Genomic DNA, 14,969 nt, shown 5'->3' with positions numbered 1-14,969 from the left:
AAGTATCAATTATGTATTACCTTACTAATGTTTTCATCATATTCTGGTAAAAACAGCAATTGGAAGGAATGTATTACATGCTATATTGTAAGCCCCAAGTCCAAGTTTAGAAGCAACTGCAGAATTTACCTGTTATAAATTGTTTATATAGACCTACTTCCCTAAGTGCCTTATAGAGAGGTATAAATACATAAGCCATAGGCCTCTAAGTCTGTTCCAGTTGGCTCCTATGGCCTGTCCTGCCTCATCTCCTGAAATGCTTGACTCTTGACAATGTGCTCTAGTAACACCAAATTTTGTGCACTTCTCAATCCTTCTTGGCACTGTTTCATGTCTTAGCACCTCTGGTCATACTGTTCCTGCTGCCCGGAATGTTCTCCCTCTCCTCTCACCCTGCCCCCCAATTCCCCTCCCACAACATTCCCACTCCCTGATATAAATTGGAATCATCTGTTGGGATTCCGTTCTTCAAGGAGGACTTCCCTTTCTATCTCTACCCTGCATTTGGATGATGACACACAGGAGTCCAAGCAAGCACACGTAAAGCTGTTTCAAGGACAGAGATAACTATGATGCTCCTACGTTTTGAATCACAAAACAACCACATCTCAGATTTTAAAATGTTAAGTTTTTCAAGGACATTTGGAGAGAATGGTTTTTGCTCCTTAAGCCTAGTTTATTCCGAAACATTCACAGCTCTATTCGACCTACAGATTTTCTTCCCCCAACTCCACTCAAAAACATATGTACATACATGCATGCTCACACACACACACACACACACACACACACACACACACACACACTGAATCCCTCTACTATATGTCCATGGATCCCTTTATAATAGCAGAGTACTTGGCACATGATAGACGTCAAGTATTTGTTGCTATTCACTAAAGAATGATGAAATATAATAATATAGGTAGTTTAACATAGTCCAAAGGGAAGCCAGGTGCTAAGAGGAAACAGACCTGAGAAAAAATTAGAGGTATATAAGACCAATCAGAAAGACTTTCTGGAGAAAGTCAATTTTTAACTGAGGAAGAATAGAATTGTCATAATAGCTATAAAAACAGAGTTATAATAGTAATAGTGGCAGATAACACTGATTAAATATTTGACATTTGGCAGAAACTATGCTTAAATATTTGTATGTGTTTTTTCCATTGTCGTAATTACTGTGATGTGGATATTATTTCAAATTTATAGATAAGGAAAGTAAGGCTCAGAAAAGTTAGGCAAATTGTTCAGAATCATGCAGTGATAAGCCATGAAGCTGGAAACTGAACACATGTTCTAATCTGGCTTAGATGGTAGAGTGTGACGGGGAAGAAGAATGGCACTGAGCGTCAAAGAAAAGCCTTAGCTGAAGCACTAGGAGGCCTGCGTGGCTACAGGGTCAAACAGGACAATAAAGTTAGCAACATGAGATGACAGAAAACCTCAAAAATCAGTGGGAGAAATTCTCTGGATTTTTGAGCAGAAGAAAAATAACGAAAATCATGCTTGAGGAAGGTTATTATGAAAGGTGTATGTCCAGGAATATTGATGGTCATAATTAGAGAGCCTGAATATAAGACTTTTGTAAGAATATGATCTTTTATTCTATGACTAAAGCAGAAGAGCCACACACAGCAAATTTGTAAAAAAAAAAAAAAAAAAAAAAAAAAGTTTTTTACAATAAGAGAGTCAGACTTGTCCTCCAGAAAATTCAGTACCTGCAAAATACTTATAGTTACTTGATGATCAGAAAACACACATATCTCCTTACATCCTGTTTATCAAAAAATCCAATTATTTATCATTTAATTGTAGCATAGCTGGGATAAAACAAGAATAATTAGCTAAATCACTTTGACATCTACCTGAAATATCAGCTTTAAATATTAAAAATATTTTGACAGCAATGTCCTTTATCTCACAAGATCATTTACAACAGAAAGCTCCTTTAACTATCACAATCTATCAAGTAACTAAGATTATAAATTACATTTAATCGCTGCTCTAAAATGTAGTTGAAAAATGCATTTGTACCCTACTTGAATGCCTGTATTTTCTATCACCTCACTGCTCTCCTCTAAATGCAACTGGATAACCCATCTTACAGCTTTTAAATGCAATGAGTTATCCACAAAAAAAGAGGGAATTGGCCGGGCGTGGTGGCTCAAGCCTGTAATCCCAGCACTTTGGGAGGCCGAGACGGGCGGATCACGAGGTCAGGAGATCGAGACCATCCTGGCTAACACAGTGAAACCCCGTCTCTACTAAAAAATACAAAAAACTAGCCGGGCGAGGTGGCGGGCGCCTGTAGTCCCAGCTACTCGGGAGGCTGAGGCAGGGGAATGCGTGAACCCGGGAGGCGGAGCTTGCAGTGAGCTGAGATCCGGCCACTGCACTCCAGCCTGGGCGACAGAGCGAGACTCCGTCTCCAAAAAAAAAAAAAAGAGGGAATTAAAAAAATAAAATCTATGATCTCCTTTTATTCTTTGGCCCTATGCGAACCATAGAAAATGTACACATTCCCTATATCTGCTTCCTCCACCCCTTAATACATTAAGGACTCTTACATATTAGAGTTGCATAAGATTTTAATAAAAGGATTTGAGACTTCCTTCTAGGTTTCCTGCCTAAATATTTGCAATGGAACATTTCCTAAGCTGAGAACTCCATTAAGAGGTCAGAAGCAACAGGCTGATACCTCTTAAGACTACAATCTAATGGTATGAGAAAGGGGATTTCATAGAATCAGCTCAAAGACAAGAGGTCTGTGTTTATATGGCATTTTGCATGGGGGTTTTGTTTTTTTTGTTTGTTTTGTCTTGGTTTTTGTTTGTTTTCTGTCTCAATTTCCATCCGTTCAAGTCTGCTACTGGTTATTTCTTGTGTTCTGCTAGCTTTAGGCTTGGTTAGCTCTTGTTCCTCTAGTTCCTCTAGATGTGAAGTTAGGCTGCTAATTTGGGATCTTTTTGAATTTTTGATGTAGGCATTTAGCACTATAAACTTCCCTCTTAGCAGTGCTTTAGCTGTGTCCCAGAGGTCTGGTATGCTGTATCTTTGTTCTCATTAGTTTCAAAGAACGTTTTGGTTTCTGCCTTAATTTCACTGTTTTCCGAAAAGTCATTCAGGAGCAAGTTCTTTAATGTTCATATAATTGTATGGTTTTGAGTTATTTTCTTAGTATTGATTTATATTTTTATCGTGTTGTGGTCTGAGAGTGTGGTTGGTATGATTTTCGTTTTTTTGAATTTGCTGAGGATTGTTTTATATCCATTTGTGTGGTTGATTTTAGAGTATGTGCCATGTGCAGATGAGAAGAACGTATATTCTGTCATTTTTTGGTGGAGAGTTCTGTGGATGTCTATTAGGTACATTCTGTCAAGTTCAGGTCCTGAATATCTTTGCTAGTTTTTGGCCTTGATTATCTGTCTAATACTGCCAGTGGGGTGTTAAAGTCTCCCACTGTGATTGTGTGGAAATCTAAGTCTCTTCATAGGTCTTACCTTGTGAATCCAGGTGCTCCTGTGTTGATGGCATATATATTTTGGACAGTTAGGTCTTCCTGTTGAATTGAACCCCTTACCATCATATAATGCCCATCTGTATTAGTTCATTCTCACACTGCTATAAAGAAATACCTGAGTTTGGGCACAGAGGCTTATGCCTGTAATCCCGACACTTTGGGAGGCCGAGGCAGGAGGACTGCTTGAGCCCAGAAGTTCAAGACTAGCCTGGGCAACTCAGTGAGACCCCATCTCTACAAATAACTTTTTTAAAAATTAGCCAGTTGTGGCGGTGTGTACTGCAGTCCCAGCTACCTAGGAGGCTGATATGGTAAGATTGCCTGTGCCCATGAGGTTGAGGCTTCAGTGAACAATGATTGTGCCACTGCACTCCAGCTGGTTCAACAGAGACCCTATTTAAAAAAAAAGAAAGAAAGAAATACCTGAAACTAGGTAATATACAAAGAAAAGAGGTTTAATTGGCTCATGGTTCTTCAGGCTGTACAGAAAGCACGGCCGGGAGGCCTCAGGAAACTTACAGAAGCCTCCTGGCAAAAGGTGAAGGGGAAGCAGGCACATCTTACACAATAGGAGTAGGAGGAAAGGTGGGACTGGGTGGAGGTGTGGCAGCTAAACAACCAGATCTTGTGAGAACTCACTCAATATTACAAGAACAGCACCCACGAGGATGGTGTTAAACCATTAGAAACTGCCCCCCATGATCCAATTACCTCCCACCAGGCCCCACCTCCAACACTGAGGATTACAATTGAATATGAGATTTGGGTGGGGACACAGATCCAAACCATATCACTATCTTTGTCTTTTTTCGTCTTTGTGGGTTTAAAATCTGTTTTGTCTAAAATTAGAATAGCAACCTCTGCTTTTTTCTGTTTTCCATTTGCTTGCCAGACTTTTCTCCATCCTTTTACTTTAAGCCCTTGGATATCAATGAATGTGGGATCAGGCTCCTGAGGTTTCAGGTTTTATGCCACTGTGTTAATCAGAAAAGCCAAAAGTTAGTTGTTTTGTATGCTAGTTAAGTATGTAAGTTAACAATAGGCCAAAGAATCTCAAAAATAATGTTCTCTCTAAAAATTGTGCCAAGCCTCCCTAGATACTAATAGAGTGGTGATGATGAGACATCCTGAAATCAAAGGACAAGAGGATAAAAGGAATACTGTACAGGTTTCTCCGAGCCCTGCCTGTCTTTGTGATATTCCTGTGCTCTGCCCTAGGGAAAAGAGAGGGGAAATCAGTTATGGCCAATTAGTGGGAAGAAAAAAAGGCAACTATGAGTAGAAATTTGTGTGTTTGTGTGTGTGAGAGAGAGAAACAGAGACAGGGAGACAGGAAAGGGCCGCGTGTGGTGGCTCACACCTGTAATCGCAACACTTTAGGAGGCCGAAGTGGGTGGATCACCTGAGTTCAGGAGTTCAAGACCAGCCTGGCCAACATGGCGAAACCCCATCTCTACTAAAAAATATACAAAAAAATAGCCAGGTGTGGTGGCGCGTGCCTGTAATCCCAACTACTTGGGAGGCTGAGACAGGAGAATCACTGAAACTCAGGAGGCAGAGGTTTCAGTGAGCAGAGATAGAGCCACTGCACTCCAGCCTGGGCGACAGAGCAAGACTCCATCTCAAAAACAAAGAAAAAGAAGAGACAGGAAAGCCCATCACCACTGGGTGAAGACTGAATTAGGCTCTCATCAAAAATCTCCAGGCATCCCATTCTAATTAGAATACAATTCAAATTCCACAAAATCTGCCTTCCTATCTTACTGACTGCATCTCCTCCCACTCCCTCTTTTGCACTCTTTTTTCACTACCTGTTGTCTTAACTACTCTCTTCTCACACTGCACCTTCTGTTTCTCAAACAGCCCAAATTCATTCATGCCTCAGGGCCTTTGCAGGTGCTGGTACCTCTATCTGCCATGCCCTTAACCTTCTGTGCTCCACTTGCCTGGCTCCTTCTCATCATTCACATCTCAGCTCAAATATCCCCTCCTCGGATAAGCTCTCTGACTGCTCTAAAGTAGCTTCCTCTATACCCCTCTCGATCACACCTCCTTAATGTACTGTCTTTGTGACACTCATTCTATCTGAAATACAGTTTCATGTACTTGTATCTTATTTATTGACTCTGTCCCCATAAAACGTATGCTCTGTAAGAGCAGGGGCTCTGCTGTGTCCAACAGGGGACACAGCAAAGCCCCTGTGTCCCCCCGCCCCCCGCTCCCCTGCCACAAGAACACTTCTTGTTACATGGTGGACACTCAGTAAATGTAGGTTGACCATTAGGGAAGTCCCACCTCAATGATCACATGGAATATCACCCAAAGTCCTCTGAAAAAAACACTTTCTGCTCCCTCGTTGCCTCCATCTTTCAGCATAGTGACTCTGACCCACAGCCATAAGAACTCCAGGCCTGTTTCCACAACGTGTGGAAGGTGAGAATAACCCTGCCGCCTCTGGAGGAATCTCCAGCTTCCCTGCCATCTCCTCATCTGGGGGCCTTGTTCTTATCATCTCCTAAAGATCTTTCCATTCCCAACCAAATAAAAAGTAAATCAATGTTTAAAACATCTTTCAAAGCCCAGCATTAAATACACTGGAAAGTATGCAATGATGCTATCTGTATACTTTGTCTTAGGCCAAGCATATAAGAAGGGGAAAAAGAAAATGGGGGAGAAGGTAACTTTTCACTCAGCTTTTCAATGTTTTTAAGAAAATCTCCTATGGGCTAGGTGCTTTCCTTTCCCTCCTTCTCAGTGGTCAAGGAAGAGGAAAGCCCCTGGTCAGATACGAAAGTTTGTGGCAGTAAAAAGGTAAACTGGACAATCCCCCCAGATGACCAAAATCTCTCCAAGAAAAAGAAACATGGGCACAAGGAAGAAAACCAGGTCTTACTGATCCTGTTATCTTTTACTTTCACAACCTCACTGCCAGAATCTCAGCACTTCTTAGCCTGATTATGGGACAGTGAAGTTCCTGACCAAGTCTGAGACACTATAGCTAATTCAATACTGAGGTGTCACCATCAGGGGAAAGAACTCCAGCTACCCCACAATGGTGTGGGTAACCCCTAAGGGTTAAATTGGAAACTGTGATGTGTGACGTGTGCCATTATCCATCACAGTTGGGACAGACAGGAGAGAATGTTTCATTTCAACTGTGAGGGTGGGGATGTAACCCTGGGAAAATGTCTTCCAGGTAACATGTAGCTTGAGGTGTATTCAGAAAGGAAAGGACTTTTGGAATATGCCCATTGAAGACAGCATAAACTCCTAGATTTCGCCAGACCCTGCTCACCTAAGTGGCACATCAGAGATGCGCAGAAGATAGAAGGTACCTGGCTGGTGAAAGTCTAAAGTTGTCACAAGGAAGGCAAAATACACAGACCACCTATTCAAGAAGCCCAGCCTGGGGATAACTAGAAAGGTATATTCAGACTAAGGTATATATAAATTGAGGATATGCCAGGCAAAGGAGAAAGATATGCACAGGAAATGGAAGAATGTGTGCATAATGTATACTACAGAGGATTCCTGCGATGGTGTAGGCAGAGGTAGAGTCAGACCTTTATGTGAGCCACTGCAACTCAACCTAAGGCAATCTTGGTTTTTTAAGCTATAAATGTGGCTACAAATTCCTTTCTTGCAGGAGTTTTGTCAGGAAGATTAAATAAAATAGCATATGAAAACACACCGAAAATCAGAGTGGGTGCCAAATAGGAGTTCCATGCTTCCTTCACCTGCTCAATAAGCATCACCTAAAATGCAGGCTAAACAGATCTCTGGTCCCCAAACCTGGATGGAAGCACAATTTCCATGGAAGCCATCTGGCAGTTTGCGTGGTTAGCAGATGATGCTTATCAGGGAAATGTGGGAAACATGGCATTATTCACTTCTCCCATAAGGTTCCACATGATGTGGACCACACAGAAATGTCTCCAACAGAAGAAAACAGCTGTGAAATCCAGTCCTCTGCCACTGAATAAGAACACCTACAATTTACAATTTCACAGGAGACAGACTGATGTTTTTAAACGGTATGTCTCTTAATGGTATTCTTCTGTCAATGCTGTCTATTCTTGAGCCTCAAAGGTTTTTATTTTTTTTTTAATTGATTTAGGGCATAAGAACAAACTATCTCCAACAAATCTGCTGAAATGTAGTCAAAATTGCAGTCCCATTTTACCGCACCATGTAAACAACATATGGTGCTATCTGGGACTTGAGGAACTATAGTAAAAATACAGTTCACATCACAAGGAATGAAGATCTCCCCTCCCGGTCTACATGACCACGAGAACAACTTAGGAAACCAGACCAAGGCAACACTTTCTAGAAAAATTCTCTTCTTATAAGCAAAGTTGCCATTATCTAAAAAGCCTCTGTGGAATTTGGCGTTACTCAGAGACAATAAACTAAATAACATCTTTTTTCGCAGATCTTGGTATGAAAAGCGTTCTTAGTGAAACAAAAAAGCAGCAACAACCAACTTGCAAAAGTCAAATCGGCATGCTTTCAAACGGAAAATGACCTGGCAGCCTAAGCAGATTTTCCCAAATATTTAACGTCTCCCTGTAAATAAAAAGACAGCTTTATGGTCTGCAGCTAGGTGAGGAAGATTGAGGACCGGAAAGTCAAACATTCGGGCTAGCCTAAAAGAGGTGGCCCCTGGAGACGCGAAGAGTTATGAGGCTCAAAGGTCAGCGTGGACACCAGACCACAGAGCACGAGGAGCTTCCAGCAGAGCTGCAGTTTCCTTAACTATCCACCCACTCATAGCACCCAGCTGGTCCTCGTAAGGCAAATGGGACTTGCGAGTTTAGAATCGGTGTGATTTCGGATACACTAGCAGTCACCATGTTATTTTCATCCCTACCCCCACACAGTGTTTTTAAACATCATCTTTCAACGGCAACCTCTTCTCCCCCGCCTGCTCCTCCCCAGCGCCCCCGCCAACCCCCGCTGCTGAAAATCCCACAGAAGGTGCTTTGGGTTTGTTTTTGGTTTCTGGGCTGTCGCTTTTCATAGGTTTTCTTTTAAGCCAAAATAACAGCACACAAGAAAGACGCTTGAGATTACTGGGATCTCCGGAACCGGCGGCCGCAAAATGACAAGTTGCTTCGCCCTTATCTTGAAAATTAACAGCAGCCCAAACACTGCAATTTACTCACCGTCCTCCTTTCTCCTAAGCTGCCTTGCTGCTTGTTTTGTTAGGTCTAGTTCTACTGTGGAGGGAAGAAGGGTTTCTCGAAAAACTTTATACGGTAAGAGACCAGAACCTTCCAGACCCCGCAACCCTCCTCGCGTACAGACCCTTTTACAAGAAAACAATAGTGAACCAGGAGCTGGACACTCCTCTTGGCTTCCCAATTGCACAACCCCGCCGGCGATTCGACAAGAGGGTCCCAGAGCAGATTATCTCGGCCCCCACGGCTCCTGGGCTTACCCGCGAGGCTGCGCGCCCCTCCCGCCCTTCACTGGGGCTCCAGGATTCCCGGGCGCCCTCTCGGCGGTGGCTGCGGCGCACCTCGGGTGGCTCGCGGGTCCCAGCGCTCATGGCGCCTTTACGCCTCCGCACGCCACCTCCTTGGTGCTGGCAGGGTATGTGGAGGGGTAAACAGCGCTCCGTGTCCCCACCCCCAACCCTGAGCCTCAGAGGCTGCAAAGCCGGAGGGTCTGGGCAGCACAGACCCCAGGCCGCCCGGACCCCGGCCCAGGACGCGGTCTCCCCGCACCCCAAATCTCCCCCACCCGGGCAATGCAAACCCGCAGCGAAGCCGGCCGGCGAAAGTGACCCGCCAAGGCCCAGGAGCGACGACCGCAGAGGCGCGCCGGGCTCCGCGACCTGGGGGGCCGCTGCTCTCAGCCCGTCCGCGCCGCTCACTCCAGCCGGCTGCTGCCTCTCTCGCGGCGCCTGCGGCATCGGGCCGCAGAAGCCTGAGGCCGGCGGAAACCAGAGGAAGGTGGCGCGGGCCAGGGGCGGCGCGGGCACGATTCCTTCCCCCCGGATCCGGCGGGGGAGCAGAGGAGGGAGCAGCGCTGCCGGGACTCTCAGGCTCCCGCCAGCCAGGATCCCGGGCGACTGCGCTGAGCGCCTCCGGAGTCGCGGGAAGCTCCTCCTGCTCCGCGGCTGGCGCCAGTTGCACGGTGGCCGCGGCCGCCCCCAAATTCGAGGAGGAAGGTGCAAAGTGGTGGGAGGTTGCGGGCCTCGCTATTCCAGGGGAGGTAGGGGGGCGAGGCGGGAGCGCAGCCAAATCCCTACCTTTCGGGCGGGGCGGACACCAGCCGCGCGCCCTCGCCGGGCGCTGGGACCGGAAAATCACCGCGAAGGGAGGGACAGGGAAAGGCGGCGGGTGGCTTCAGGACAAGGTAGGAGGATCGATTTCCACAGCCAAGAAGACACTCCCATCCCGCCCTGGTTTGTTTGGAAAGCTGCAGGAGCTAAAGTGAGGGGTGCGGGTACTCCCCTTCCCCGCCCGGCTGGCAGGCGGCAGAAGTAAATACTGAGGTGTGTCGCGCCGCGGACTGACTGTGACACAAGGCTCAGCAGAAGGTTTGGTCCCTATCAGAAGGGGCGGAGTGTTCAGAGAGCTCCTTAATTCCGTGGCTCTGCCCTTCAAGGTCAAATGTATTCGTACTTTTTATCTTTTGAAGGAGATAATTAGGGAGAACGAAGGTGGAACGTGCTTTTTGCCTTTTCTTTTCTCTCCATAGGAAAAACCCTACGTTATTTATGTCCTCTTACTTGGATGGCTCTGACTACTTTTTATAATGTGTTCGTCAAATAATTCCTTGTCTAGAAACATTCAGGTCATAGCTCCAACCTTTGGGCCCTGAGCAGTGTAATCACGTGTGATCAAATGACCCCAGAGAGAAGACCCACGGACTTGGATGTAATTCAAAGTTGGCAACGTGTCACGCACTGGAACAAAGTCCTTCATCTGTGATGAATTTTCTGGTATTTGTCTTTTTTTTTTTTTTTTTTTTTTTTGAGACAATCTCGCTTTGTCAGGCTGGGGTACAGTAGCATGATGTTGGCTCACTGCAAACTCCGCCTTCCGAGCTCAAGCGATTCTCCTGCCTCAGCCTCCCGAGAAGCTGGGATTACAGGCGCGCCCCACCACGCCCAGCTAGTTTTTGTATTTTTAGTAGAGATGAGGTTTCACTGTGTTGGCCAGGCTGATTTCAAACTCCTGACCTCAAATGATCCACTCGCCTCCACCTCCCAAAGTGCTCTGGTATTTGTCTTCATTGTAACAACAGCCCTAGGAGGTACCATTTGTTATTTTCCCAATCTTACTTAAAAAAAAAACAAAACAAAACAAAACAAAACAAAACAAAACTGGCGGGGCGTGGTGGCTCACACCTGTAATCCCAGCACTTTGGGAGGCTGAGGCGGGCGGATCACGAGGTCAGGAGTTCCAGATCAGCCTGACCAACATGGTGAAACCCCGTCTCTCCTTAAAATACAAAAATTAGCCAGGCGTGGTGCTGCGCACCTGTAATCTCAGCTACTCAGGAAGCTGAGGCAGAAGAATCACTTGAACTCGGGGAGGCGGCAGTCGTAGTGCGCTGAGATGGCGCCATTGCGCTCCAGCTTGGGCGACAGAGCGAGATTCTGTCTAAAAAAAAATCTCAGCAGGTTCAAATTATTCATATTCTTTGCCCTTTCTACAGATTGCCTTTGACATAACCCACACAGATTTTGTAATTTTAAACGTGGCTCTTGAGACATCAGGATAGTGAAAGACTTTGGGGGAAATTATCTGAACTGGCTGGTATTGAGGTTTACTTTGCTCTTTTAATTTCTCCTGGATTCTTCATTGACCTCTTCTTCATGATCTTAAAAACCAAAACTGGGCCAGGCGCGGTGGCTCACGCCTGTAATCCCAGCACTTTGGGAGGCCAAGGCGGGCGGATCATGAGGTCAGGAGATCCAGACCATCCTGGCTAACATGGTGAAACCCCGTCTCTACTAAAAAATACAAAAAAAATTAGCCAGGCGAGGTGGCGGGCGCCTGTAGTCCCAGCTACTCCAGAGGCTGAGGCAGGAGAATGGCGGGAACCTGGGAGGCGGAGCTTGCAGTGAGCCAAGATCGCGCCACTGCACTCCAGCCTGGGTGACAGAGCGGGACTCCGTCTCAAAAAAAAAACCAAAACTGTATTTCACTTCATCCACTCTGGCCTTCCGGACTTTTTGAATCTGCAAAGTAATGTGCAAAGGAGAGAGGCTATCTGCTGTTCTGAGGTGATGTTTGTGTTTCCTATGTGGTAGTGGCCAGTAGTGACTACTGTTGACCCCAACCTAGTTCAAAAGCTGCCTCTTCTGCTGACCTGCTGTGTGACTTTGAGCAAGTGGCATCACCACAGTGGGCTTCTTTTGTGTCAGGTGTAAAGTGAGATAATATAGCTTTTCTTGAAGGGCGATTAGGATTAAAGCAGTCTCTGTTGTAAAGAAGGTTTGGCACGGTGCTTGCCCCCAAAACCATCAATTCAGGAAGTAAAATGTTGACTTTAAAAATAACACTAAAAATATTAACTACCAGACATTGCCCACCATGAGTCAGCCACCCACCATGCATTGTACCTTTTCCTCTCACTCACCCTGCAAGCCAGTCATGGTAGAAAGGAAGGAACAGAGTCAGGTGGTCTAGGGCTGTACTGCCTACATGGGAGCTGTGACTCAAAGGAAAGCACCCGAGGCCAAAATCATTGTTCTTTCTGAGATATCACCGCTATGTAACTCTCTGTGATGGGAGGGGCTTTTGATCTGTGTAACATTAATTTTTAAAAATTCAAGATATATTATTATATGGGCACATGATTGCTATTATGTAAATATTTTATATTCCTGTGGAAACTGACAAAGTCTTAAGTAGGGTGATGTAATTATAAGTCTTTAGTCCTCTCTGGGTTAGTGTTTTTGGTCATTGTTTTGGAGAAATGCTTTCCCAATATATGTATATTTAATTCAGCCTTTTGGTAGAAGATTTCTTCTACTAAGCTGGGAGGGGAAAAGCCACCAAGGAGGGGAGGACTCTTGGGACATGCAAGGTCTATGAAAGGTCCCTAAAATTATAATTTTCAGGCAGTGTACATATAGGGCTGGCCCTGTTTTGCTGGGTTTGTTTTTTTATTATGGTGGTGCAGTCCCTTTGAAATAAATGCTGTTGTTTCATAGACTGTGGCCTCTGCACACCAGTGACAGGTGAAGGCCAGGTTCCCTCACATTACTATGGGAGGCCATTCAGCACTAAATGTGTACTCTAGAATACACCAAAGTATTTCTTCCTCATCCCCATCGAAGGGCCTGCCTTCTAAATTCTCCTGTTCTGTGCCAAGTACAGCCTTTTCTACCATAATTGATGGCAAGAATGTCTACTCCTTGTAGGAGAGACCTACTCATAAGGGTGTTCTCTCAGCAAGACAATCAGATCAGATCACAGTAGGTGAACCCCAGGACTGGAGCTACCTATAAAGTGACACAAGGCCACTTTCTGATAACATCCTCTTAGAATAATTTTTAAAACTTGAAAAAAATTTTTTTTTCCTTTACAGTACATGATGTTCAAAAGGTTTCTTTTTAAAAACAGTTTTCCAGGTCGAGTTCAATGTTTTTTTTTAATTTGACACATTGGTCAGAGAACATCGAGTTCAATTTTAAACACTATCTGACTCATGACCGAGCTTGACCAAGCTAATGGTTTTTAGATACAATCCTTGCTCCAACTCAAGGAGAAAATCCTGCCAGTGCAATCTTCTGTCTTGGAGTTTTATCTCCTATAAGCAATTATTTAAAGAACATGAGCATCTCAAAGAGAATAAACCACAGTGGACCAGGCACAGTGGCTCAAGCCTGTAATCCCAGCACTTTGGGAGGCTGAGGTGGGTGGATCACGAGGTCACAAGTTCGAGACCAGCCTGACCAACATGGTGAAACCCTAGCTCTACTAAAAATACAAAAAATTAGCCGGGCGTGGTGGCGCACACCTGTAATCCCAGCTACTCAGGAGGCTGAGACAGAAGAATCGCTTGAGGATGGGAGGCAGAGGCTGGAGTGAGCTGAGATCGTGCCCCTGCACTCCAGCCTGGGCTACAAGCGAGATTATGTCTCAAAACAAAAGAATAAGCCACAGTGTCTAAGCAGTCTAAATCCTGACTTAGAGCTATGACTGTCCACGGCGTAGAAAATGTATCACATTAGCAAAAAGCAGTTTAGTTGCGGTAAGCAGAGTCATACTTCTCCAAAATCTCTATTTCAGACTACAGTCTCAACTACATTTTTGCATATGTAAATATCCATAGTGATGATTTTCCCACTATTGTGATTGTACAAAAAAGGAAGTCAAGTCTACCAGGAAGCTTATTTGCAACTTCATAAATGATGATGTCCTTATGTTCTGCCAGTTTTGCCAAAGTTTCAGGGGTCTTAGTTGCTCAGTCTCTTTTACCACAGGCTGGAGGGTGAGGGGAGGTGGGATGGTGGGACTGGGGACAGGTTCATCACAGACTCCTGAACATGTAGAGCATCTGTATGGTGGAAACCGTAAATAGGGCAATGGACAGAAAATAAGTGCAACGTATTATTTTTTAAAAGGGAGACTATCCAGAATACGTTACAAAAAATGCCTATGGATCAGTACCCAAAAAAACCTATTTTAAAATAGAACACAGCCATAAACAAGCAATTCATACAATAAATATAAGGACCAGGTATGGTGGCTTACGCCTGTAATCCCAGCACTTTGGGAGGAGGCCGAGGCGGGCAGATCACCTGAGGTCAGGAGTTTGAGACCAGCCTGGCCAACATGGTGAAACCCCGTCTCTACTAAAAATACAAAAATTAGCCAGGTACGATGGCAGGCACCTGTAATCCCAGGTACTAGGAAGGCTGAGGCAAGAGAATTGTTTGAATCTGGGAGGCAGGGGTTGCAGTGAGCCAAGATCGTGCCACTGTACTCCAGCCTGGGCGACAGTGAGATTCTGCCTCAAAAAAAAAAGAAGAAGAAAAGAAAAATACAAATAGTTTACAAGCATGTGCAAAACTTTATGTCCTTTTATAATAACACTACTTTTAAAAATAAAAAATATTGAGAAATAAGATTGGCTGAAATGCCGGGCGCGGTGGCTCAAGCCTGTAATCTCAGCACTTTGGGAGGCCCAGACGGGCAGATCACAAGGTCAGGAGATCGAGACCATCCTGGCTAACACGGGGAAACCCCGTCTCTACTAAAAATACAAAAAAACTAGCCGGGCGAGGTGGCAGGCGCCTGTAGTCCCAGCTACTTGGGAGACTGAGGCAGGAGAATGGCGTAAACCCGGGAGGCGGAGATCCAGCCACTGCACTCCAGCCTGGGCGACAGAATGAGACTCTGTCTCAAAAAAAAAAAAAAAAAAAAAGATTGGCTGAAATTAAAAAATGAATGAGATATAATTTTGTCAAAAGACATCA

At 45.0% G+C, this 14,969-nt stretch overlaps 1 protein-coding gene and 1 pseudogene across 7 annotated transcripts in view; both read right to left on the bottom strand.

The window, feature by feature from the left end:
• The window catches only part of ST3GAL6 (ST3 beta-galactoside alpha-2,3-sialyltransferase 6), a 57,525-nt gene extending 47,451 nt beyond the window's left edge, over positions 1-10,074 (bottom strand). For 4 of the 6 annotated variants that reach the window (XM_011971625.1, XM_011971626.1, XM_011971623.1 and 1 more), the window contains exon 1: positions 9,780-10,074. Coding sequence is in view for 1 of the 6 variants with exons in the window: in XM_011971622.1 (XP_011827012.1) it covers positions 9,269-9,440 (172 nt within the window). In the remaining 5 variants the exon portion in view is untranslated. Of the gene's footprint in view, positions 1-9,268; positions 9,601-9,779 lie in introns of those variants that run through there. The other 2 variants (XM_011971624.1, XM_011971622.1) reach the window with 2 other exon arrangements.
• LOC105533239 overlaps positions 9,569-14,969 on the bottom strand; it is a 69,124-nt pseudogene continuing 63,723 nt past the window's right edge. The window contains exons 2-3 of the transcript XR_001005093.1: positions 9,780-9,949; positions 9,569-9,728 (exon numbers count right to left, since the gene is read on the bottom strand). The product of XR_001005093.1 is annotated as an NEDD4-like E3 ubiquitin-protein ligase WWP1 pseudogene (transcript). The remainder of the gene's footprint in view (positions 9,729-9,779; positions 9,950-14,969) is intronic.

The sequence above is a fragment of the Mandrillus leucophaeus genome, unplaced genomic scaffold (genome assembly GCF_000951045.1).
Source record: "Mandrillus leucophaeus isolate KB7577 unplaced genomic scaffold, Mleu.le_1.0 Scaffold1231, whole genome shotgun sequence".
Lineage (NCBI taxonomy): Eukaryota > Metazoa > Chordata > Mammalia > Primates > Cercopithecidae > Mandrillus > Mandrillus leucophaeus.
Note: the sequence above shows the minus strand (reverse complement) of the source record. Positions and strands in the feature narration are given on the sequence as shown.